The sequence below is a fragment of the Diceros bicornis genome, chromosome 7 (genome assembly GCF_020826845.1).
Source record: "Diceros bicornis minor isolate mBicDic1 chromosome 7, mDicBic1.mat.cur, whole genome shotgun sequence".
Taxonomy (NCBI): Eukaryota; Metazoa; Chordata; class Mammalia; order Perissodactyla; family Rhinocerotidae; genus Diceros; species Diceros bicornis.
The window spans coordinates 65,649,555-65,673,943 of record NC_080746.1 but is presented as its reverse complement, the minus strand read 5'-3'; the positions used below and the strand labels follow the sequence as shown (position 1 = coordinate 65,673,943).

The 24,389-nt window shown below is 35.3% G+C and overlaps 1 protein-coding gene across 4 annotated transcripts; it reads left to right on the top strand.

Moving 5' to 3' along the window:
• Positions 1-204: 204 nt before the first annotated feature.
• Positions 205-24,389, top strand: ZNF214 (zinc finger protein 214). 4 transcript variants are annotated; one of them, XM_058545871.1, is made up of 5 exons: positions 205-436; positions 808-866; positions 1,552-1,640; positions 17,234-17,395; positions 19,043-24,389. In XM_058545871.1, exons 2-5 carry the CDS (start codon positions 850-852, stop codon positions 20,734-20,736), a joined length of 1,962 nt encoding a protein of 653 aa, XP_058401854.1. In that variant the 5' UTR covers positions 205-436; positions 808-849; the 3' UTR covers positions 20,737-24,389. The 4 variants fall into 4 exon arrangements, with proteins under 4 accessions (XP_058401854.1, XP_058401853.1, XP_058401855.1 ...); XM_058545870.1 differs by having other exon boundaries at positions 205-464; XM_058545872.1 differs by lacking the exons at positions 205-436; positions 808-866 and adding exons at positions 2,642-2,681; positions 3,624-3,661 and having other exon boundaries at positions 1,577-1,640.

Sequence of the window (24,389 nt, the reverse complement as noted above, 5' to 3'; positions counted from 1 at the left end):
CGCCTAGAATACTCCTATTTCCTTAGTCTCGGGGGTGGTTCGGGCCCATCCTCGGTTCAGAGCGCCCGGAATGCTGGTGGCTGAGCGCCGGGCTGCGCCCCCATCTTCCTGGCCAATCAGGAGCCACGTTCTCCGGCGCTCTCCTTTCCCGCCCCGCCTCCCCCGTCTCCATGGAAACACTCCGAGTGTCTACTCCGCGGCCTGGGGCTTCCGTTTCGGTCTAGCTGGGCAGAGGCCATTGTTTGTGTAGACGGAGGGTTTGGGCCGGTGTCCGTCGCGCTTCAGAGGCTCCGTAAGTGCCGCTGACTCTCGGGAGCACCGAGCCCGAAGCGGACAAGGGCGGGGAGAGCTGTGGCTGAAGAAAGGGTGGCAGAAAAGGGAGGGTCAGGGACCGAGAAGCGGCTCCGGCGGCGAAGTCCCGGAGACACCAGTGTAGGTGCGTCCTTCCCAGTCGGCCTCCCCAGGTTAGAACTGAAGAAGGGGAATGAGAGGGCAGGGCGGAGGCAGCTTGGGCCCCGGGGCCCGGGTGCTCGGAGTGGGAGGTGTCGGGGCGGAGCGCGGGTCGGGAGTCTGGACGCGGAACGGAGGAGGCCACGCGCGTCTTGGCTGCAGGAGCCGAGGCCGCGCAGATTGGCCCTGAGAGCTTCAGATCCCGCTCTTCAAGAACTATTTGTGCTTCTGAATTCGGACACTCGGGGAGCCCGTGGCGCGTTGGGGCAGCCCAAACCTGTCCTGCTCTTGGAACACTCATGAATCGTTTTTCTCTCTAGAGAAAGAGGGCTCTTAACTGTTTATCATTTTCCGCAGGGACCTGTGATCTGCAGGGCAGGACCGGGGTGGCAAAGGCTCATGCCCGCATTTTACAGGTGAGGAAAGTGAGGCCCTGGGAGGTCTAGAAGTTTGGTCTTTTTCAAAGTTCTACAAGTGGTTGGTGACAGAGTTGAGACTATGATCAGGTTCTGGGAGCCCTAGATCTGGGATCCTTCTTTAAGACTCTAGGTACCCTGATAATGAATCCAGTATTTCTTTTGTAACAAGTAAAGGAGGGCAATGGAATTATCTTTCTACTTAACTGATGGCACAAAATAAGAAAATACTTTGAGTAGAAAGAACTCCAACTATTTAGAACCCGGCCCGGTGGTGTAGTGGTTAGTTCGCGCGTTCTGCTTAAGTGTCCTGCTATTATATTTATTATTTTTTATTGTTATTGTTAATAATAAACTAGGAAAGCCTTGATGCTCAGAAAGGTTAAATTACATAGAGAACACCTGCATTCCCGGAGGGACTATGTGAGATCAAATGCTGTGTTTTCATGCCCAAACTAGAATTGTACCTTTGAAGTTTCTAGAGAGTCAGAAATAAGGTCCTGGGTGCCAATCCTCATAACTGTCCTATCTAGTCCTTGAAAGGGAACAGAAATGTTCTTGGGTTCTTTCTGACCTCTTTCTAGGAGATTTGGGGGACACACCCAGTTCGTATGTGGAGATTGTAGTGAGTTTGGGAATTTCAGGGCATGCCCAGCCTTTTCATTCCTTCTTTCGTCTTTCTCAGCTCAGCCTCCTCAGCACTCCACCCTTCCCCAAAAGAGGAGCACCAAGGAGGAAGGAATGTTCAGTGTTTTCCTCATAGCCTGATCGCAGGTGAGTAGGATTGTCTTTTCTCATTTATAAATTGCCGGTGATTATAAATTGCCGGTGAATTCTCTGTGGGTAGTGGGAGTTGTGGAAGTGGCAATGGGGATTGATGGACCAGATTGAATAGAAAATGTTCCTCACTTGCCTGAGAAGCTTCTAAGCTTCCTCTGTAGCGTGGCGCTGCCTCCCACCCAGTGTCTTTCCCAACGTTTACTCATTCGTTCAACCAGTCAAGTCTACTATATAATTTGTACTGTTCTTGAAGCTCTGAGATAAATATAAAAATGTCTTTCGTTAACATTGGGGAGATAAACCATATGAGGTTAATAATAATTTCTCAAGGTATCTCATGTTAAACATTGCCAGAATGAGTGGCATTTAAAAGACAGGAACACGAACTCAGATTTGAATAATCATTATGAATAGGAAGATATCATTCCAGACAGGAAGACCGTCATTTAGTCTTAGGCACAATTTGAGGGGACAAATAAGGAAACTGGGCTAGTTGCAGTAGAGCATATACGTATGAATGTATAAGGTGAGGCCACATTGTATAGGGCTATTCGTGTTTAATTGGTTACTTCTTGTGTACCACTCGGTCCCCTGCACATCAACAGAGGCAGCCATTATTCACATTTGGATAGATTTACTTATAGGCTTTTATTTAATACTTCATATACATGCCTACTCACTAATCTGTACAAACACTAATATGTATGCATACATATATGTATGTACAAATGTACACCCACAGGTTTATCTAAGGTACATGTATATAGAGAGATTAGTATATATAGAAAAATTGAATCATGACAAATAGGCTCCATGAGGGCAGGGAGTGTTCCCAGTATATAGACCTGTACCTGGCATGTAATAAGCACTCAATGAATATTTGTTGAATGTATGATGGCTGTTCTATGTATAATTTTTTCATTTAACATACAGTGAACATTTTTCCAGGTTTTTTTGGTAGCATGTTTTAATGACTATATAGTGTTCCATTCTAGGTATATATGCTTTATTCCAGGTGTATATATTCCATTCCAGGTATATATTGCTTTATTTAAATTTTCTTTTATTGGGAAAAACTTAGGTAATTCCCAATATTTTGCTATTATAAACAACTTTTTCTTTTTTTTTGTGAGGAAGATCAGCTCTGAGCTAACATCCATGCTAATCCTCCTCTTTTTGTTGAGGAAGACGGGCTCTGACCTAACATCTATTGCCAATCCTCCTCCTTTTTTTTCCCCAAAGCTCCAGTAGATAGTTGTATGTCAGTTGCACACCCTTCTAGTTGCTGTATGTGGGATGCGGCCTCAGCATGGCCGGAGAAGCGGTGCGTCGGTGCGTGCCAGGAGTGGAGCGCAGGCACTTAACCACTAAGCCACGGGTCGGCCCTAAACAACTTCTAATAAATATTCTTATGTATAATTTGTTAAGTGTATCTCTCTTTATTTCCTCAAGATATACTTTGGGAAATAGGATATAAACAGGTTTTAGGCTTTTGAAAAAGTTTTTTAGAAATATTACATGAACTAACTTCTACAGCCATCTGATGAAAGATCCTATCTTGCTGAACCTTTACCAGCATTGAGTATTATCTTTAAAATTTGGTTTCAAATTGCATCCCTTTAGACCTTAGTAAGATTGGCCATTTTTTACATGTATTTATTGGTCATTTGCATTCCTTCTTTGACATACATAATGTATACCTCTTGACATACGTTATCTTTTTTCCTACTGAATTTTTTCATTTGATAAAAGGTACCCTTGTATGTAAAAGATATAAATCATTTGTTGGATGCTATATTTCTCCTACTTTATCATTTGCCTTTTATTTATAAGGACTTCTTTGTTTATTATATTTTAAATTTGCATAAAGTGAAATCTTATTTCTTCTTATTTATGTAGTTTTATGCTTTGAAAGCTCTTCTTTGTCCCCAAATCTAATACATAATTACTTTCGTTTTCCTCAATTATTTTTTATAGTTTCAAGTATTTAAAAGTTTCACTGTGAAACCAATCAGGTATGTATTTTGGTGCGAGAAATGACAGGAGAACTTAAACATTCTTTTTTCTTCCCACTTAGTTATTTTATTTTTCTAGTAACATTTGCTTTCTCCATTGATTGTATTGCTACCTTTTCATATACCAAATTACAAAATTCTTTACACGCACATACACATACACAAATATACACACATCGATTTTGGGGCTGTCCTGTTTCATGGACCCATTTCTCAATTCTTATAGTGTTATCAAGGTATATTTAATTTCCTTCCTTTACATGTAGGGCATTTAGTGGGCAATGAAGAGGAAGTTCACCTTTCTTTTTCACCAAATGAGGATAAGCAAAAGAAGGAAGATAGTTCATATATTGGGAATATTCCACAGAATGACATTATAATGATTTCCATTTTGGAAAAAAGGGAGTAAAAGTTAATTATAATTTTAGATATTGAATATATTAATCTTTCAGTATGTTTTATTAGTATAGCATATTGGTCAAAAACAGGCTCTGGGTCTACTACCTAAGCTTGTTTTCATGCCTCTACCACTTCTTAGTTATGTGAACTAGATTGAATTATTCAACCAGTTTCTCACCTCTGAAGTGGGGAAGTAGAACTTACTATATAGGGTTGTTAAGAAGGTTAAATAAGATCATACATGTAAAAAACTTAGCACAGTGCTTGACAAATAGAAAGAACTCACTAACAGTTGGTTGCTATGATGTTAGTTATTATTTAAAGTATAATGCATATCTGATATAACTCTTCCTAGTCACTAACACATAAGAATTGAGGCTTAAAATTTTTTTTGCCAAGTGACTAGTCAACTGTCCCAGCATCATTAATTAAATAAACCGACTTTTCCCCACATATTTGATATCACCTTTATCATGTTTAGAATTCACTGCTGTATTTGGGTCCATTTCCGGATTCCTAGTCTTTTCCATTGATTTTCTTCTCTATTCCTGTGTCAACCTCATAGTATTATAATTAGAGAGGCCTTATTAAAGTTTTAATATGCCATTGGGTATTTTCCCCTTATTATTCCTTTTTTCACAAAATCACTTGAAAATCAGTCTGTCAGATCCCCCCCAAACTTGTTAGTATCATTGAAAATATAGATAAGTTTAGTGAGAACAAAATTATATTTATTTCTCCTACCTAAGATTGAGGAATATTTTCTAAATTTTAAAGCTTGCTTTATGTAGGTTCTAAGTATTTTTGTTAAGTTTATTTTTAGGATTTTATACTTTCTAATTGCTATTGTAAATGTCATTTTAAAAATAACTTTTAATGATTATTATTTATATATCTGATCTCCTAAATTATGTAATTGGATTTTATATGTTAATTAATTTGAACTTTCATTGTAATGTATTACATACATACAAAAGAATATATATATATATATTTAATTTTATTTATTTTTTCCCCCAAAGCCCCAGTAGATAGTTTTATGTCATAGCTGCACTTCCTTCTAGTTGCTGTATGTGGGACACGGCCTCAGCATGGCCGGAGAAGCAGTGCGTCGGTATGCGCCCGGGATCCGAACCCGGGCTGCCATCAGTGGAGTGCGTGCACTTAACCGCTAAGCCACGGGGCCGGCCCTACAAAAGAATATATTAAAAGATATCTACTATTTAAAATACAATAATAACATGAACACCCACCATTTAGACCAGCAACACTTTTAAAAGCCCCCTACGACCCCACAATTTCATCCCTCCCTCTCCTAGAGAGGGAACTGCTATCTTAAATGTTGTGTTTATTGTTCTTTAGTTGTTGTTTTTTTTTGTAGTTTTAACTATCTATGTCTGCATGTCTAAACAAAATTGTTTAGTTTTGCCTATTTTTGAACATTATAGAAATGGAATCCTGTATATATTCTTCTATGAGTGGCTTCTTTAGCACGATGTTAGATTTTTACAGTGCATCCATGTTGATTTGTACAGCTTTGGTTCATTTTCACTGCTGTGTACTATTTCACAGTATGAAAAACAAGTTATTTATCCATCCTATTGTTGTTGGGCCTTTTGGAGTGTTTCCAGCTTTTTGCTGTTATAGCCATTGTACTCTAATGTTCTTGTACATATCTTTTGATATATATGTGTAAGTTTCTCTAGGGTAAAAACCTAGTATTGGAATTTCTGGGACATTGAATTCCTTTATAATTGCTAATAATTTTCACTTGATTTTCTTGGATTTCCCAGATATAGTCATACCCTCTACAGATAATTTTGTTTACATGCATTGGCAAGTGCTTTCACATCAGTAGTTTAAATAGAGTGAGTTTGCAGTATTCTGGTTGAGTTTCCAATTTCAATGGGAATGCCTTTAATTAATGCTTTACCTTTGGATTTGAGGTATATTTGTGTCTTTATTTTTGTTTTGCTAACTTGCTTTGTTTGTAGTTTTAAATGAAGGATCCATGTTGAATTTTAAGAAGTACCATTTTGGCATCGATTAAAATATATGGCTTATCTTATTTGACGTTATTATGACAGCTTATAGTTAATAGATTTCCCCATTTGAACCTTCCTTTACCTTTTGGAATAAACCACCACCCTATCATGCTATAATACACTTTGGTATTGTAGCAGATTGCATTTTCCAAAGATGGCCACACCAATAATTTATTCTGTCCTTCATACTTTTCATACAATGTGACTTACACTCCTGCCACCCAAATATGGGATCTGTGTCCCCTCCTCTCAAATCTAGCTGGAGCTTGTGATTGCCTCAACCAATGGAGTATAGCAGAAGTGATGCTATGTGACTTTCAAAACTCTCATAAAAAGGATGCAACTTTGGCTTGCCTCCATGTTTAGAGGTTGCCCAGGCTGCATGACCAACTACACAGAAACTGAGACCTTCCATCAGTAGTTACAACCAACCTGCCAGCCATGTAGTGAGCCACCCTGGAAGTGAATCCTCTAGCCCAGTCAAGCCTTCAGATAACTGCAGCTCTAGCCAACAACTCAGCAGCAATCTCATGAGAGATCCGAGCTAGAACTACCCAGCTAAGCCACTCCTGAATTTCTGACCCAGAGAAACCATGACAGATAATAATTATTGTTGTTTTAAGCCACTAAGTTTTGCAATAACTAGTTCTGTGGCAGTATATTATAAATATAGGTGTTGCTGCGTTTTATTGACTTTATATTTTACTTTATTTCTGAAGTTCATATCAATATTCATTAGTAATGTAGATCTATAGTTTTCTTACTTGTACTGTCTCAGTTTTTTCCTGAATTTCTTAAAATTTTTCATAGTTTTTCTGTATGCCTTGGAGAAATTTAATAACTTCAAATAATCTGTTCTTTGAAAATTCAAAAGAATTCATTTGAGAAAACTTTTGGGTCAGTTGTTTTTGAAGGTCATAGTTCTTTGATAACTTAAGCAATTTCTTTCATACTATCTGATCTTTTAGGTTTTTTCTTTTTTTAGGGCCATACTGAATAGTTTTCTAGGAAAAAATATATTTTCCATTCAGATTTTCAAATTTATTTTTAAAGAGTTGTAGAAAGTGCCCACCTAACATTCAGTTAAATTTTTACCTGTTGCCATATCCCCAATCTCATTTCTAACTTTTTTCTATTTGTATTCACTCCATTTTTTCCGCTTTGGTTAGCTAGCTTGTGATTTATCTATTTTATTGTTAATATTTTTCCTCCAAAGAACTGGCTCTTGGATTCATTTAACAATGGTAAATGTTGTTCAATTCCAGCATTTTCTTTTACTAACTTTATAGTTTTCCCTTTAACATTTAAGTGTTTAACCCATCTAATGTCCCCAATGTATATGATATTAAGTTGGAATCCAGTTTGATTGTTTCTTATATAGTTAATGTTTTCACAACACCATTTAGTCAATAATCTATTCTTTCTTCTTTGATTTTTAATGCTGTCTCTATTGTTAATGTGTTTTCATATATAAACAGGCACATTGGTTAATCTCTGAGTCCTCTATTCTGTTCTACTGGTCTATTTGTTCTAATTTTACTATTGTAGTTTGGTGGTGTGTCAGTATCTGGTAGGGCAAGTCTTTCTGCTTGGTTTACTTAAGTCTTTATAGACTTCTTTTCCTTCCCTGTACATTTTAGGAAAGAAAGTATATTTGTTTCTCAAAAAATCCAGCTGGAAATTTGACTGGAGGTGTATTGAATTTAAGTCATCTCATCCAAGAACATAGAGACATGATTCTCCTTTTATTCCGATAATCTTCTTTCTGTTTTATTGGAATTTGAAAATTGTCTTCAAAGAGTTTTTTATATTCTTGGTTAAGATAGGTTTTTTTTGCTTTTGTGAATGGTATCTTATTTTCTAATAGTTGATTGCTGATACAGTTACACTGTTGCCTTATTGTATCTGGTAATTTTGCTGAGCTCTCTTGCTAGTTTATGGTTTACCTGTATGCTCTTGATTTTTCTAAGTAGATTGCCATAACATATGCAAATAATGACATTTTACATTTTTTATTCTAATTCTTATGCTTCTTATTTCTTTTTCTTCTTTTATAGTATTCATTAGAACATTTACTATTGTGTTGAAAGCACTGGTGATGGTGGTCATTCTTATCTTGTTCCACTGTAAAAGGAATACATATAAAATATGCTTTAAGCATTTTTTTTTAAGCTTTTTTTCCATTAAGCTTAATGTTTGATGTAGGTTCTTAATATATAACCTCTACCAATTTAGGGAATGTCTTTTTATTCCTACTTTGCTAAAAGTTTTTTAAGACCATAGATAGGTGTTGAACATTATGAACTTGATTATGATTTTTCTGCATCAGTTGAGATAATCATGGTTTCTTCTGTAGTCTATTAATATAGTGAATTATGTTGATAGATTTTTTTCATGTTGAACTGTCCTTCATTCCTGTAATAAACCATACTTGATGCATATTTTTAATACCTTACTGAATTCAATTAGCTAATATTTTATTTAGGATTTTTGCTTATTTATAAAATTTACAAATGGGCCTGAAATTTTATTTTTTTGTATTGTCCTTATCTGGTCTTGGAATTAAGATTACACTAGCCACATAATGAGCTAGCAATTTTCACTTTATATTTTCTAAAACAATTTAATTGTAATAGTAATAATTGAATGTTTGGTAGAACTCAACTGTAAAACTCTCTGGGCCTTGGATTTTGGGGGAGGGAGGAAGAACCTTGGCTACCATTTCAGTTTCTTTACTATTTACTGGTTTGTTATTTTATATTACATTTTCATCTGTTTTGGCATTTTGTACTTTGCTAGGAATTTGTTCTTTTATATATATGTTCAAGTGCCTTTGCATATCATTTATAATGCCCTTGTATATATAGTTCATAATACCGTTGTATTATTTTAAAATCTTATGTCTGCAGTTATTTACTCATTTTGCCCTGTATTTTGTTTATAATAATCTTTTTTAAAGAAACAGATTCACAGAGATCTGACTTATTAAATTTTTAAGAGTGTCCTTTGGATTTATGTATTTTCTCAATCATTTATTTGTTTCTTTTAGCTTTGACTTTCAACTTTATCCTTCTTCTTCAAAACTTGCCCTGGTTTTTTGAGGGGGAAGAGAGGGTTTCTCTTTTCTAAGTTCCTGAGTGGAATGCTTAGTTTGTTTATTTCTAGCCATTCTTATTTAAGTACTTTTTTTTTTGGGTCTTGAAAATTTTGATATGTAATTATTATTATTCAATTCAAATTTGTCTTAATTATCATTATATTTTCCTTTTTAATCCAAGGGCTAATAATATGTTACGTGGGTTCCAGAAGTGTGGACTTTTTAAATTCCATTGTTAATAGTTCTAATTTTGTTACATAGTAGTTAGAGAATGTATTCTGTATTATGTTGATCCTTTGGAATTTATTGAAGTTTCTTTAATGGATTAATACGTGGTCTATCTCATAACAGTATTGTGCGTTCATGAAAATAATGTGTTTTTTGTGTTTTGGGCATATAGACTTCAACACAGATAAAAGAACTCAAGCTTATTAATTGTGGTGTTTAGTCTCTGTATTGTTGGGTTTTTCAGTTTGATCTTTCATTTTCTGAGAGTAATATCTATACTTACAGTTGATGGTGTATGTATATTTCTCCTTGCACTTGTGATAGTTGTTACTTGATACATTTTGAAATTTTATTTGTGGGTACGATTTAATTACTTTGGATATATTTTTGTCTTACTATTCATTTACTAATATATAAAAATCATACTTTTTTGTCCCTTATGATTTTTTTGCCATAAATTTTATCTCAGCAAGTTAAGTTTGCTATTACATCTTTCTTTTGGTTCATATTCGTGTGGTATATCTTTTTCTATCCTTTTATTTCTATGTATTTTTCTTTTTAGTGTATCTCTTCTAAACCACATTGAATCTTATTTTTTTAATCTGAGTCTGTCTTTTAATCTGTGAGATTAAGCCATTTACATTTATTATAATTACTGTCATATTATTTTTACTATCTTATTGTTTTTTTTTTTCCACCCTCATTTTCTGTTTTCCTTTGGAGCGGGTTATCTTCTGTTGTTTTTTATAGATTCTATTCTGGTTGTTATGGTGGTTGCCCTTAACTTGAAACTCACGTTGACTTTTATTTATGACTTCCTAAACTTGTTAATATCTAGCTCATTTCTCTAAAAAGACAACTACTTTAGCACACTCTCATGTGCCTTTCCTCAGTCTCCCCCTCATGTTTGTATTGTTAAGAATTATAGTTCAGGATATGTATAGATATCTCTTTTTCCTTTCTTTTTTTCCCTAGGTTTTTGTTTTTGTTTTGTTTTATGAAAACAGTAAACTTTACCAAGGTACTTGATCACCTTTCCTTATCATATCTCATGCAGTCTTTCCTGGATTTGTTTCTCTTCTTAATTGATTTGTTAGAAAAATAGAGAGGTAAGTGTATATGTTTAAAACATGTTTAGGTTAACTATTAGAAGAATAGGAATTATATGTGTGAAATCAAAATCATAGTGGAAAAAGTGGAGACGGGAGGGAATTAAAATATAAAACCGTCAATCTAAAATAAGGAAAGGATGGAAGAAGAATTTAAAAAATAAAAAGTAAGATTTGAGAAATAAGTTCAAATATATCAGTAATCACAATAAATGAACATGAATAACATGGATATCACTTACCTATTAAGAAACTGAGTCAGATTGGATAAAAAACCAAATCTTGCTCTGTGCTGTTTACAAGAGGCCTACCTAATTTATCGCCACAAAAGAGGTTAGATGTATTAATCATGAACTAATATGTAGCTAAGAATGTGTTTCAAATTATATATAGCAAAACCTGACAAAATTATAGGAAGTAATCAAAATTCCAAATACATAGAAAATGATTTTAAGAGACCTTTCTTGAAAAGGACCTTAAAGAAAACTTAATAGTTGGAGAGATAACTGTGTTTATGGATGGGAATACAAAAGGGATATCAAGTTTATATAATATTGTTGGGGGGGTTCATTTATATACAAAAGAAAAAAGAGTGAAAAATTATCAAACTCCTTGGAGAAATGGTGAATCCTGGTCAGTACAGGTAATGTAACAAGAAAGAACCTAGGACATTTGTTGTGCCAGAAAGTAGGATATTCTTAAACACTAAAGAGGGTTGTGTCATAAGAACCTGGAGCCAACCTGAAAGGACTCCCACTAGTCTAAAATAAGGGAGTTTTGAACATCTAAAAGAAAAATGACTGCGATTTGATTGAAAGACATAAAATATGTAAAAATCAATCAGTTCATTGAAAACACCAACGCGTAAAGATACATGCACCCCTGTGTTCATTGCAGCGTTATTCACAATAGCCAAGACTTGGAAGCAACCTAAGTGCCCATCAAGGGACGAATGGATAAAGAAGATGTGGTATATATACACAATGGAATACTACTCAGCCATAGGAAACGATGAAATCCAGGCATTTGTAACAACATGGATGGACATTGAGGGTATTATGCAAAGTGAAATAAGTCAGAGGGAGAAGGTCAAATACTGTATGATTTCCCTCATTAAGTAGTAGATAATAACAACAACAAACAAACACATAGAGACAGAGATTGGATTGGTGGTTCCCTGGCGGGGGGAAGGGAGGAGGGGGGAGGGCGAAGGGGATAGTTCAGCACAGGTGTGTGGTGATGGGTTGTGATTAGAATTTGGGTGGTGAACATGATGTAATCTATGCAGAAATAGAAGTATAATGATGTACAACTGAAATTTATACAATGTTATAAACTAATGTTACTGCAATAAACAAATTAACAATAAAAAATGTTCATAAAAATACTGAAAAGTAAAACAATACAAATCTCACTGCTCGTAGTTGGTGGTTGCTTTGCCTCATGTCATTACTCTGAAAATTGATTTTTAAAAGGGGATGGTTTCAGAGATAATCATTTACCCTGCCTTTTTTGTTTGGACTACATTTCAGGATAACCAGAAAATTTGTGATGGAAAGTTCTTCATTGTAGAAGAATTATATCTTGTATGTGCCCAAGGAATAGTAGAATTAGAAAACCAATTTGTAATGCCTGATGAAATAACAGATCTGAGAAATGATCATCATTTACTGCTAAAACTTTTAGTGAAAGGTTTATGGGAAACATTAGAATGGGAGGACTGGGCTGAGAGCACCTGAACCCACTGCTTAGTTTAGTTGTAACAGGAAGTGTACAGCAGGTATTCTTGTCAGAAAAAATGAATCTTAGTCTTCACTGTCCTCTGGAATAAAAGAACCAAGTAACAAGAAGGGAAAAAAGAACAAGTTAAATACCACAAGGAAACAGTTAGCCAAATCATTGATATGGGATGTTCTGTAAAAGTGCTATTCAAATTGTGGTCCCTGGACCAGCAGCATCAGCATCACATGGGAGCTTATGATAAATGAATCTTGAGTCCTACTGTGGACGTAATGAATCAGAATCTCTGGGGATGGCACCCAGGAAACTGTGTTTTAACAAGTATTCCAGGTGATTTTGGTGCTCACTGAAGTTTAAGAACCAATGTTCTACAGGATAAACGTCTGAGTTTCTTTAACAAATCAATGGCATGATAAAAAAAAAAAAAAAAGATAGGAGGAGACTGTTACAGATCAAGAGAGATTTAAGAAACGTACAGTAACCAAATAAAAGTTATGGACCTTTTTTAGATCCTGATTCAGACAATTCGATTGTAAAAAATATTTTTACAACAATCAGAATTAAATTTGAAGTGCTAGATGATATTAAATAAGTATTATTTTTGTTAGGCAACTAGGTTTTTTTTCAAGTATCAGTTAATGAAAAAAATATATTGAAATATTTCTGAAATAATTATATGTAAAATGACCTTATGCTTGAGATATGCTTTAAAATACTCCAGCCAATAATAATAACAACAATAATAATGGGGGAGGTAGAGGATTGAAACAAGATTGTCAAAATGTTAATAATTATTGAGTGGTTATATGGGACCTCATTATACTGTCCTGTTTACTCTTGTGAATGTTTGAAATTTTCCAAACTCAGTTGTTAATGATACAAAATCTTGAAGCAACTATGAGAAAAGCTTAATCAGTTCTGGTTGGTGGTACACAAGAGGCTGTTATTTCATTTCTCATAAAATTACTGTGCCAGTCTAGTGTAATACTTCTGCCTTTGATTTTACCTTGTCTAATATTATTATCGCAAAATCTATTTTTGTCTACATTTTTCTGTTATTGCTTAGCTTGTCTTTTCATTTTTAATCTTTCAGAATTCAGTAGTTTGGAGTGTGTCTCTTCTGAGCAGTACGCCTCTATATTTTAAAACTGTTTTAGTATCCTTTTCTCTATTAATTGGCTTACTTGTCATCTTAATTTATTCTTTATATAATTCTCTTCTTTTTTTTTCTATAGACTTAATTTTACCTACTACTAATTTTGAATGTAGGTGTCCTGCTTTTAATTTTTGTAGTGGGGGAAAATGTTTGCAACATGTTTTAAAAATATTTTCAAGGGACGTTTTATGGTGTTTTTTAGTAAACTGAAATGCACATGCCTGGCAATTTTACTTCTGGAAATTTATTTTTCTAGAAATATTATTATAAGTGAGTGTTCAATGATATATTTAAGAGAATTGTTTACTGCTCTATTGTGATAGAGCCAGAAAATTGGAAATAGTCTTAAAGTCTATCAGTATGGGACGAGTTAAATCTTGGAGCATCATAAAGTGAAATGCTATGCAACTTTCATAAATAATAGTATATTAGTTACCTATTATTGCATAATAAATTACACTTAGCTTAAAATAACAAACATTTATTATCCCTCTCAGTTTCTAAGGATCAAGAATCTGATGAGCAGCATAGCTGTATGGTTGTGGCTCAGGGTCTCCCATGAGGTTACAGTCAAGCCGTCAGCAGGACTGCAGCCATCAGAAGGCTTCACTGGGGCTGGAGGATCCACTTCTAAGATGGTTCACTCATATGGCTGTTGGCAGGATGCCCCATTTCTCACTGAGCACAGAAGGCCTCAGTGTCTCACCACATGGGCCTCTCCACAGGGCTGCCTCAGTATTCTCACCACATGGCAGGTAGCTTCTCCGAGAGTGATTGATCCAAGAAAAAGAGCAAGGAGGAAGCTGTAGTGCCTTTTATGAGCTAATCTTGAAAGTTGTACACCATTACTTTCCCTTCTGCTTTTTTATCTGTTCAACAGAATTGAGTCCCTAAGTCCAGCCATATTTAAGGAGGTAGGCTCCACCTCTTGAAGAGAAGGGTATCAAATAATTTATGGACATATTTTAAAACCACCACAAATAAGATAGGTCTATATGTACTGAAATCGGAAGATGTATACTATATATTATGTGAGAAAAGCAAACTATAGAATTTCCATGTCATTGTTAAGAAATAACATCAGTGGGGTATGCATGTATGTTTGTGTGTATGCATGAAGAAAGGTCAGAAAGGGCACAGTGAAAACTAGTGGTTTTTTCCTCATGTTATTTGCAGAGGGTAGGCTTTCAATTTTTACTTATTCAGTATTATTTAAAATGTTTATGAACTTATTTTCGGTACAAGAAACTAGAGTCTTAAACTCTAGTGTATTTTTTTTAAAAGAAATTCTTAAATCTTTGTTTAAATAACAACTAAAGCCAATAACAAACTGAGTTTTATTTTTCTGTACTTTTTACAAAATGAGGGACCAGTGAATTCGTTTATTTTCCACACTGACACCAGTTTTCAGTCCTGTAGTCTGGACTTTGAGCATCCCAATTTTCTTATTTTATTTATATATTCATTTGTATGTATTAAACTAGACTTATTCTCTTAAAAATTTTTGACATTTATTTTATAAACATTTAAAAATAAAGAGCACTGAATTTTTTCATTCTTGAATTCTATTTGTGATTGTTTCTTGTTTAGGCATGGATTTTCATGTAGTTTATTTGGAAAACAGTACCTGGGTGGCATATTTTGAATCCTTGAATTTTTCAGTACATCTTCCTTTTGCCCTTCTACATTAACTCAATATGGCTGTATGTGGAAATCTTGATTTACAACCCTTCACCAAGTTGTTTTTAACTTCTTTCACTTTCACTTACTGGTAGGCCTGTGTTTAAAAACCACTACTTTGTGGGACTGGCCCTGTTGCGTAGTGGTTAAGTTTGGCGTGTTCCACTTTGGCAGCCCAGGGTTCACAGGTTCGAATCCTGGTGTGGACCTACACCACTCATCAGCCACGCTGTGATGGCAACCCACATATAAAGTAGAGGAAGACTGGCAGCAGATATTAGCTCAGGGCTAATCTTCTTCATCAAAAAAAAAAAAAAGACCACTGCTTTGTAACCACATGACCTTTTACAAGTTAGTTAATCTTGCTAAATGTTAGTTTCCTCATTCCTTTGGTACTGATACTAATACCTGATAGGATTGTTGTGATAGTAAATGAGATAAAATAACCCTGTCCACATAACTGCTCGATAATATTTAGCTGCTGCTATGATTATAATATGATGATGATAATCTAGTTTCCTTCCATTTTACTATAAACTCCTTAAAAGTATTTATTTCCTTTATTATTAGTATTTACTGAACATTTTTAATTGAACTTTAGAGTTGAAAATGTGTCATCAAAGAAATAAAATGAATTTGTCACATAACCAACTCTGATTTGTTCTTTCCACTAAAAGAAATATTTTTAGGCAGTTGGAATACATGCATTTTTCTCTTTTCCTTTCTAAAACTGCATGATGATAGTAGAAACTAAAAAATTTATGAATTGGCAATGATGAAGTGAAGAGCCATCAGCAAATGAGAAATTTCAACAAAAACTCATAAGGCAACAGAGGAATAGTGGTAAGAGCCACATAGGGCTGAAGACATTACATACTAGAATGCTTGATGGGGATACAGACAAGGAAGGAACTGATGAGCCCTGTGAACTTGAGAGAGGCTGAGGATGCATCCATACCATTTGAGGCAGAGGGCCAGGCGAAAAAGAGAATCCTAAAATATTTCCAGAGAGGAAAGAAAAAGTTGCCTACAAAAGAATTAGAGCTTAAAAACAAATCAGTCTTAGTGGTAACACTGAAGGTTTATAAACAGTGAAGCAATTCTGAGAAAAATTCTTTTCACTCTAGAATTCTATACCCAGCCACTTGTGAGGGATAATAAAGATTTCAGGCACATAGTGATTCAAATGATGCCTGAGAATTCTTCCCAGTAACCATGCTTGGAGATTCTCTTTTAAAACATATGTATGTCTTGAAGAAAACCTTGCCTTTTTCTTACCTTGGCTTTTTCAGTGGAGAAATTAATGGAGAAATCACAAAAGAGGAAGAATCATATGATCTTGAAAATGGAGCACTAAAGAGTAGCCATCCCAGATTGGAGCAGGAAGATGAACATTTCCAAAATAAAAGGGGGACGGGGAGTGAGACACTTGATAAAATAGATTATATAGAGCCTTTCAAAATAATTAAGAATTTGAGGACAGTAAATTAAAAATAAAACAGGTAATCCTCCCAAACTGTATATAATCATAATCAAAATTATATAAGCATTGCTTATTGATTTAATTGAAATAGTGATAATATTCTATGAGAATGATGAGTGGAGGCATAGGGGGGTAGGGTCTAATTCCTCATCTCATAGTAGGAAGTAAATAGATGATGTCTAAAATTAGAATTTTAGAAGCAATAATATAAGCAACATTAAGCAATATTGTTATAGCTGGCAAATGGTTCTGGTTGGAAATATGCAGACCTGGGTCCTAGCTGTGCTACCTTCTAGGTCCATGATCTTGGGAATTTACTTAAACTTTTCCAACCATTGTTTACAAATTTGTAAAATGGGGGTAATAATAGTATCTACAATATAGGATTGCTTTGAGGATTACTTGAAATATACATGAAGAACTTAGCCCAGTAGTTAGCAGACAAATGCTATATAAATGTTTCTTATGGTGATGGGGTTCAATTGGATACATTATTTAGCCATTTGACTACTATTATTATGTCTCATCTTACCTTTCTTGTTTTTCTTCATTATTGAAGTTCTTTCTTTTTCTGTATGGCTTGCCATATATGTTATCTGCTGAATGTCTTTTTCTTTCTCCATCTTCTCACTTAGATTTCTTATTCCTGGAAAGCCTGTTCTCGGACCAGATGGCAGTAACGTTTGAAGATGTGACTGTTATTTTTACTTGGGAGGAGTGGAGATTCCTGGATTCTTCTCAAAAAAAGCTCTACAGAGAGGTCATGTGGGAGAACTACACAAATGTCATGTCAGTAGGTAAAGTTATCCCAGCTCTTAGGGAATAGAGTTAGTTTCTTCTGGAACCAGTTTAGTTGAGTATTTTGGTTCTTTATCTGGGTGTTGTATTGAGGTGGAAGAAATAGTCTCAAAAATGAGTCTTAAATCAGATGACAGAAGATAAAGCGCAAGACATCTTCCAAAGACACCTAGGCTATGTAATTAATAAGTATTTGTGATTATTATTCTTACTTATTTTCTGGATTACACTCAAAGCACAGATCTCCACACATAATCAATTTTGTGTGGTCCTAAATTTGTTCTCTCTTCATACTATTTGTACAAGGTAGCTTTTGCTATATAACAAACTACCCCAAACGTAGTGACATAGAACAATCTTTATTATTTTTCATGATTCTAATTGTTTAGATGGATCTTCTGTCATGGAGTGACTTGGCTGGGGCTCGATGGTCTAAGATGAGGCTGGACAGCCTGACTCACATGTCTGTTGGTTGGTCAGTATCAGTGGAGATAATGGGGATATGCTGAACATATGCCCCTCTTCAAGCATGCTAGCACAAGCTCATTTTACATGGTAGTGGTCACAGGATTTTCAAAACCAGCAAGAGAGAGGGCAAGCCCCAATGCACAAGCACTTTTCAAGTTTCTGCTTGTATCACTTTCTTTTTTTTTTGAGGAAGATTCGCCCTCAGCTAACATCTGTGCCAGTCGTCCTCTATTTTGTATGTGGGTCACCACCGCAGCATGGCTGATGAGTGGTGTAAGTCCCTGCCCAGGATCCAAACGCACGAACCCAGGCCGCCGAAGTGGAGTGTGCCAAACTTAAGCACTACGCCATGGGGCCGGCCCCTGCTTGTATCATTTTTGCTATTGTCTCAGTGACCAAAGCAATTTGTATAGCCAAGCCTAAAGTCATCGTGGAAGGGGAACACCCAAAGATGTAGATAAAGTAGAGAGTTAATGCAGCCATTTTTTCCACACAATCTACCACACTATTCTAGAACAGAAAAATAGAAACAATATTTTATTTCTTATACGAATGCCCCAAAGAGAGTAAGCTAATTAAACCTCAGTCTTTAAGACTATTTCCATGAAGCAGTCAGCCTTACTCTTATTTCTAACAGTACCAGGTAAATAGTAGATGCTCAAGATATGTTTGTGGAATAAATGAATAAGTGAGTGAATGAATAAACAAACAAAGGAATTTCAGATCCAAATATGGAGCAGGCTAAGTCATAACCCTTCTTTCCCACCCACACATATATTCCTATAATTCTGGAGGGCATTGATTGAGATAGTTGGAAATTTTTTTTTTTTTTTGTGAGGAAGATGAGCCCTGAGCTAACATCCGTGCTAATCCTCCTCTTTTGCTGAGCAAGACTGGCTCTGAGCTAACATCTATTGCCAGTCCTCCTCCTTTTTTTCCCCCAAAGCCACAGTAGATAGTTGTATGTCATAGCTGCACATCCTTCTAGTTGCTGTATGTGGGACGCGGCCTCAGCATGGCTAGAGAAGTGGTGTGTCAGTGCGTGCCCGGGATCCGAACCGGGCCACCAGCAGCGGAGCGCGCACACTTAACCACTAAGCCACGGGGCCAGCCTGATACCTGGAAATTTTTAAACACAGCCTACATCTCACCACTGGATTATCTGCTTATTCTTCTAGGAAACTGGAAAGAGAGCTACAAACCCCAAGAAGAAAGATTCAGATATTTAGAACATGAAAATCTTTCCTGCTGGCAAGGCTGGAGAAATGCGAGCACTCAGATATATGAGAATCAAAACTATGTGGAAACCATTCAAAGGATAGATTCTGAACACCTAAAGCAGCAAGACCTTTCCCACTATCAAGCATGGTTAATACTCTCCACACAAGTACCAGGGTATGGGAACTATGAAGTGACTTTTGGAGCTAAAAGTCCCACGAACTTAAAATATACAAAGTTTATACCTTGGCAGTCCTTCAAAACAAAACATACTCAAGACTATAGTGGAGAAATCTATGTGAGTGATTCACATGGTTTTCAAGGAAGCAGATACCATCTTGGCATATCCAGGAAAAATCTCTCCATGGAAAAAGAACAGAAGCTCATAGTTCAGCAGTCTTATGTACCAAATGAGGAAGCCCTTCCAGAGTACATTGGGGAGATGTCCCAAAATGACCTACTGAAAGACTCTATGGAAGAGAAATACTGTGGATGTAATAAATGTAAAGAAATTTATTATTGGAAATCACAATGTGTTCTCCACAAGAGAAATCAACTTGGAAAAAAGTTGTATCAGTGCTCCATTAGCACAGCATGCTTCTCTCAGAGATCAGACCTATACAGACATCCAAGAATCCACATAGGTAAGAAGCTGTATGGATGTGCTGAAGTTGACAGTAACTTTAGTCAGAGCGTAGGTGTTCACTTTTATCACAGAGTCCACACAGGGGAGGTTCCTTATATATGTAATGTGTGTGGTAAGAGCTTCAGTCAGATCTCTAGTCTTCACAATCATCAAAGAGTCCATACAGAAGAGAAACTCTATAAATTTGAGTGCGATAAGGACCTCAGTAGAAATTCATTACTTCACATTCACCAGAGACTTCACATAGGAGAAAAGCCTTTTAAGTGCGATCAGTGCGGTAAGAGTTTTAGTCGGAGTTCAGTACTTCATGTTCATCAGAGAGTCCACACAGGAGAGAAACCATATAAGTGTGATGAGTGTGGTAAAGGCTTCAGTCAGAGCTCAAATCTTAGAATTCATCAGTTAGTCCGCACAGGAGAGAAGTCCTATAAATGTGATGACTGTGGTAAGGGCTTCACCCAGCGCTCAAATCTTCAAATTCATCAGAGAGTGCATACAGGAGAGAAGCCTTATAAATGTGATGACTGTGGGAAGGACTTTAGTCACAGCTCAGATCTTCGCATTCATCAGAGGGTCCACACAGGGGAGAAACCCTATACTTGTCATGAATGTGGGAAGGGCTTCAGCAAGAGTTCAAAGCTTCACACTCATCAACGAGTACACACTGGAGAGAAACCCTATAAATGTGAACAGTGTGGTAAGGGATTCAGTCAGCGTTCACATCTTCTCATTCATCAGAGAGTCCATACAGGAGAAAAACCCTATAAATGTGATGATTGTGGAAAAGGCTTTAGTCACAGCTCTAATCTTCACATTCATCAGAGGGTTCACACAGGGGAGAAGCCTTATCAGTGTGCTAAGTGTGGTAAGGGTTTCAGTCATAGCTCAGCTCTTCGAATTCATCAAAGAGTCCACACAGGAGAGAAGCCTCATAAATGCCATGAGTATTATAAGGGATTTGATCAGAATTCACATATTCACAATAATCACAGAAGAGAAACCTTATAATTCTGTTCATTTAGTTAACAGCTTTAATCAAAGCTTAACCTTAAGCCCAATAAATGCTACTGGGAAGGAAATTGTATAAATAACCAAAGTAATCCCAAGTAACATTTATAGTTTCCCCTAAGTCCCACTAAGAATCATGTGCTTCAAGAGGAGATGCTTAGGAGGATTCTTATATGTTTAAAATTAAAGCGTATTTTCTTTTTCTACTATAAATATTATACATAGTCATTATAAAATATATTTAAAAATTCAAGGAGAAAAAACTTCATCCTGTTTCATCCTAGTCTTTTTTTCTGTGCATTTTCATGTGCATAAACTCGTACTCTATGTTCAAGTTTGTATTTTCACTGACTTCAAAACACTTAGATTTTGGTTTGAATTGAAATTGGCTACCTATCTATGGGACAGCATCTTGACTCACCTGTCAAGTCCCTCGGAAGCTACAGAAAAAAATGAAAACACATGACACTTGAAACTCAAACTGGTAGGTAGCCTATGGCTCAAATGTGGAAGAATTAACTATAGGGCCAGGGGAATTCAATTGCTTATGACAAAAGATAGGAAAATACTGTATGACCCTTTATCTGAGTTAGGACATCTTAGAGATGCTATTTCTGTCAACCAGGAAACTCAGGAACCATTATTTTGTTGCAGGGGTGCTGCTCTCTGAGGTTACCACAGTGCATTCTTAACCCATTTTCATCCTCAGTTTTCCGCATTTATTCATAGGGTCAGACATCAAGTAACAGGAGATACAAGATTTAGTTTCTCCAAGTAAGGTGTCAAGGATGTGGACAAAAGCTGATAGAAGTGAATGCTAAAAACTGGAGATACTCAATCAGTTCAGAATTAGAGATCCAAGCAGTAGAATTTGATTTAATCTCAGCAGAATAGAATGGTAATAGAGAAACATCTGCTAGAAACAGAATTGAACTCAGAGCTCTGTGCAGAAATGAATTCTCAAGCTAATTATGCAAGAAGAGAGAATTTGGTCATTATAAAAATGGAGTAGACTCAATGAGAATACATAAGCCCTAACTATTGATATGTGAACATGTTTAGATATCACTTCCCAAGAGAAAATAAATTAAGTGGAGCTGTTTAGGAAATTAAGAGGGAATTGCAGTACCAAAGAAAGGAATATCATTGTGTAGACTTAGAATCCTGTAGCCTGAAAATTAGCTATTTCGGTGTCCTAAATAAATTTTCAGAAAAACTGGTGTCCTCAGTAGCATAACAGAAAACCTGAAATCAATAAAACTAGAATAGAAATACATAAGTAGAGAAGAGCCTCTAAGATAAAAAGAAAAATAGATATAATGAAAAAGGACTACAGGGAAATTTAAAATGCTGTATCAAAGGAAAAGGCACTAAGAAGCAGAATTGGCACTGTAGAATATCAAATACTGCAATGAATAAACTTGGGATGATGTTAAATGTATAAGAAAAGGATAATGAGATGCGAACAATGAGAGAAAAGACAGATATGAAGTGCAGAGAATGGATAGCCATTGTGAGAACTAAAGGTGTTTCTAAGGAAGATGAACAATTGGAATGGACTCAGTGATCAAAGAAATTAAGAAATTTTTCCTGAGCTAAAAGTATATGCCCACTAGATTTTAGGCAAAACCAGTATAAAAAACCATGCTTAGAAACAGCTTATGAAAAAAAGAACAATTGAAAGTATGCAGAAAGAAAAATTCTGTTCATCTACAAAACCAAAAAGGGAGGATGGATAAAGACCTCAGTAAATGTCAAAAGACAATGGAAAAACACTTAAAGGATTGTGTGAGGTTAAAAAATCTGTTAACCACCTACAGTTTTTTTTTATCAACTAAATTGTCTTTTATATGTGTAGGTAACAGATAAGCAAGAAAACAGAAAACTTATCATACACGTGCCTTTCTTAAAGAGAGCTCAAGAATGTGGAAGTCAGTATAAAAGGACTGGTGATGAATACTAAAATCAGTTAAACTTGCGGTTAAGTCTGGATAATTGTTAATTTGCTTACCAAACTTCAAAAATTTTAAATAGTTGTGCAAGAAAATATTTCATATACAAATGCTGAATATAAAAGCAGATTATATATAAAAGTCTGGGTGGGAGAGTAGGGTTGTCATAAAATGCAGGACACCCAGTTAAGTTTCAATTTGAGATACACAATAATTTTTTAGTATAAGTGTGGCCTAAATATTACAGGGGACTTATACTAAGAAATTATTTATTTATATGAAATTCAAATTTAACTAGGCATCCTGTGTTTTTATTTGCTAAATCTGGCAACCCTGTGGGGGAAGGACAGCAAAGGAAACTGTGCTACATTTCTGATCTTAAATAGCAGGGACTTATTACATTTTCTTCTTGACTTTAACAATTCAAGAAATAAAGGTTTTAAGATTTTTTTTTTCAAAGTTAGAAATTGCAACTAATAAAACTAAAAAAAGCACATATACCTTTCAAGACGGAGTAAGATAAAAGCAAAGAATATTCAGTCCCTGTTGCAAAAGACAGAAACAAAACAAAACAAAATGACCTAAAAAATTAGAGAACATGGATCAAGATGAGAGAAAACCAAATTTATCAAAATAGGTTAACTCTCCCATTAAAAAGTTTTGAAAAGCCTTGATGGGGTTAAAATTTTACTTACATGCTATTCAAATGAAAAGATTAAAGCAAAATGATATTGATCAATAATGATTTATTGACATAAAGAATAGGTGAAGGTTTATTAGTGCCTACAATATGTTTTTAAAACTTAATTAAAAAATGAACTAGTTAAACCCATTAAGGTGAGTAAAAATACAAAAACCAATAGTTTCCTAAACTCTTATAATAACTAGAAAATATAATGGGAAGAAAAAATATAGTTTGCAATAACACTAAAATTTCTTAAAAAGGAACAAAACTGTAGAATGAAAATTATGAAAAACAAAACATTTAATTGAGGAAAATAAAAAAGCACTTGAATAGAGAAGTCAACTTTTTTAGAGGGATGTTCCTAAGTTAATTTATAGATTCAGTAGTTCAAATCTTATCAAAATCCCAATGAGATTTGAAATGAAAAAGATTCTCAAGTCTCTTAAGAAAAGTAGACATTGGAGAAGAGGAAAGATAATTACACGAAAGATTAATGAGATTGCCTTAACATATAATTAATGATATATTGAAGTTAAAATAATGGAGAACTTGATTGTACATTTGAAAAAATGTTGAGAATGCTGTCGCTGAATGGCTTAGAAATAGACCAGTGTATGGATCACATGTATTATAACATAGTACATATGCTTATATACTTTACATATGATAAAGGGCTATGAATAGGAGAAGATTATTCAGTAAATGGTGCTGAGAAAATTATTTAACTTTGGTGAAAAATAAAATTAGACTTTCGTCCCATGACCTACATCATACATATACTGATTAAAGCACAAGTTTTCAAGCTGTGTTCCATGAACCTCCATATGGTTTCATGAAGAACCACAAATTTAACCCCATTTTTATCTGATTCATATTCAAAATTAGCACAAGATTTCCTTTTTTTTAAAAAGGAGGTCCTACTACTTTAAACATAAAATGTTTAAAATTTACCCAAGTGGGTTGTTGTATGGTTGAAAACACACATACACACATGCATTTTTTGAGAGTTAGATGAA